The sequence below is a fragment of the Penaeus chinensis genome, chromosome 3 (assembly GCF_019202785.1).
Source record: "Penaeus chinensis breed Huanghai No. 1 chromosome 3, ASM1920278v2, whole genome shotgun sequence".
NCBI classification, from domain to species: domain Eukaryota; kingdom Metazoa; phylum Arthropoda; class Malacostraca; order Decapoda; family Penaeidae; genus Penaeus; species Penaeus chinensis.
Window position 1 is genome coordinate 18,166,171 of NC_061821.1, and position 2,500 is coordinate 18,168,670.

General features: G+C 33.9%; 1 protein-coding gene across 13 annotated transcripts in view; it reads right to left on the reverse strand.

Moving 5' to 3' along the window:
- The window catches only part of LOC125039420 (nucleoporin p54-like), a 30,467-nt gene that overhangs the window by 15,894 nt on the left and 12,073 nt on the right, over positions 1-2,500 (reverse strand). For 5 of the 13 annotated variants that reach the window (XM_047633427.1, XM_047633342.1, XM_047633409.1 and 2 more), the window contains exons 4-5: positions 1,686-1,739; positions 524-577 (exon numbers count right to left, since the gene is read on the reverse strand). The exons of 4 other annotated variants lie outside the window; for them this stretch is intronic. In XM_047633427.1, the coding sequence (XP_047489383.1) occupies positions 524-577; positions 1,686-1,739 (108 nt within the window). The remainder of the gene's footprint in view (positions 1-523; positions 578-1,685; positions 1,740-2,500) is intronic. 4 more of the 13 variants (XM_047633373.1, XM_047633358.1, XM_047633363.1 and 1 more) reach the window with 2 other exon arrangements.

The window sequence follows — 2,500 nt, forward strand, 5'->3', positions numbered from 1 at the left end:
CACTATCACAATAAAAAGTATTGACATTAAAACATAAAATGAAAAAATATGTGTCTAACAAAATCAGAAAAGCTTATTGAACAAAACAGGAAAGAAATCACCGATTAAAAATAATGGAGAACAGGGTAATCATTATGTGGCAATGGGATACATTTCCCTTAGTTCTAATTCAGCCTTCCTTTGTTACAGAAGAGCTGGAAAATCATGTGTGAAATAAGGCGATGATTAGGAGACAATGGACAACAAGGCAGGAGACAGAAAAGATGGAAACGGAAGATCAAGAAGAGTGGGAACAAAAAGAATGGGGAGAAGAAAGTAAAATAATAAACAGACAGGTGAAAATAATAAAAGAGGCTGAAAAGGAAAGAAAACTAATATCAGTGAAACAGAAGAGAAAGAAAAAAGAAAGAGATTGAAAGACAAAGACTAAGACTGAGACAAAGATAAAAAGGCACACGAACTGACAAAGGCTATCAACTCTCTTCTAAGAGAAGAACACAGACAACGCCAAAGACAGATATACCTGTAGAACCTGCAGTCGACTTCGGCGCAGTGCTTGTCCCTCCGAAACTAAAACCTGGAAAAAGCAGGACGGAGAAAGCACTATGAGAAGGCTGCTCAGAGAGAGAGAGAGAGAGAGAGAGAGAGAGAGAGAGAGAGAGAGAGAGAGAGAGAGAGAGAGAGAGAGAGAGAGAGAGAGAGAGAGAGAGAGAGAAGAGAGAGAGAGAGAGAGAGAGAGAGAGAGAGAGAGAGAGAGAGAGAGAGAGAGAGAGAGAGAGAGAGAGAGAGAGAGAGAGAGAGAGAGAGAGAGAGAGAGAGAGAGAGAGAGAGAGAGAGAGAGAGAGAGAGAGAGAGAGAGAGAGAGAGAGAGAGAGAGAGAGAGAGAAGAGAGAGAGAGAGAGAGAGAGAGAGAGAGAGAGAGAGAGAGAGAGAGAGAGAGAGAGAGAGAGAGAGAGAGAGAGAGAGAGAGAGGCATTGTTCATTGAGAGAATGCAAGATTGGCAAAGGAGTGTGAGAGAACATATTTCTGAAAGAGTAAGAGAAAGAGAACATGAAAACAGATAGACAGATAGAGGGGAAAGAGAAAAGAGGAGAAGAAAGACAGAAAAAGAAAAGACACGACAAGATATGGAGGAAAGGAAACAGAAGGAGGAGACAAGACATGACAAGAAAAAAGAACAGAGGAGGAAATGAAATCATACAATAAAAAGCAGGCTAAGCTCCACTGATACAACAGAAAGAGGATGCCCATGCAAGAAATATTAAAAAGGGCAGAAATGAAAGAAAGGAACTCACAAAGGAATAAAAGTACAGCTGATTACAAGATCCTCACAATACATAACAGATCCAGGAGGATGTTCAGCAGCATCACTGAGGGATAAAAAGGAAAGGAGAAAAACCCTCATTAGAAATCCTCCTGGCCCAAGAATCCATTTTCGGTCAGCAGGGTATCCAAAGGGCACTGACTGGCGCAGACCATTGGAGACGCCAGCTTTCTGTCACGATGCCAACAAGAGGCATCACCAGACCCAAAATCAAGAGCAGAAGAAAAGAGGGGACAAAGAAACACAGACACTAAATACAGAAGTAGAAAAAGGAAATTAGAAAGAGGAAGGAGAAAAGAAACTCTATAATGGAAACTGTAATACCAAAAGATTGAAGAGGAAAAGGACATTAAAAGATACCTGTAGACGCCGCAGTGCTTGTGCCTGCTGTGCTTGTGCCTCCAAAACTAAAGCCTGAAAAGAGAGCTTTGCTTAAGAGGGTCATCGGGTGAGACTCGTATCTATGTCAGAAAGATTACTATTATTGATGAGGAATATATTAATAAGAAAATAACAATAATAATGATGATGATAATAATAATAATTATAATAATAATAATCAGCATCATAATAATAATAATAATAATAATAATAATAATAATATTATCAATAACAGTAATGTTAAAAATAATAATAATAATAATATCAATAATAACAATAATAATGATAATAATAATGATAATAATAATGATAATAATAATAATAATAATAATAATAATAATAATAATATTATTATTATTAATATTATTTTTATCATCATTACTGTAATAGTAATAAAAATAACAACAACAACAACAACAACAACAACAACAACAACAACAATAATAAAATAATAATAACGATAATAATGATGATGATAATAATGATAATAATAATAATAATAATAATAATAATAATAATAATAATAATAATAATAATAATAATAATCATAATAATAATAATAATAATAATAACAACAACACTAACATAATGATAATAGAAATAATAAACAATAAAAGTAATAATGATAATATAAATATTGTAAGAAAAATAACAATCATAACAATAATATCCAATAACTAGGAATAACAATAACAATTTGTTAAAAAAAACTTTAACCCTTGTTTTGCATTTGCCAATTCGAATGTGATTAATAGGGCATGAGAAAGACAATCTACAGTTCCTCAAATTATGAG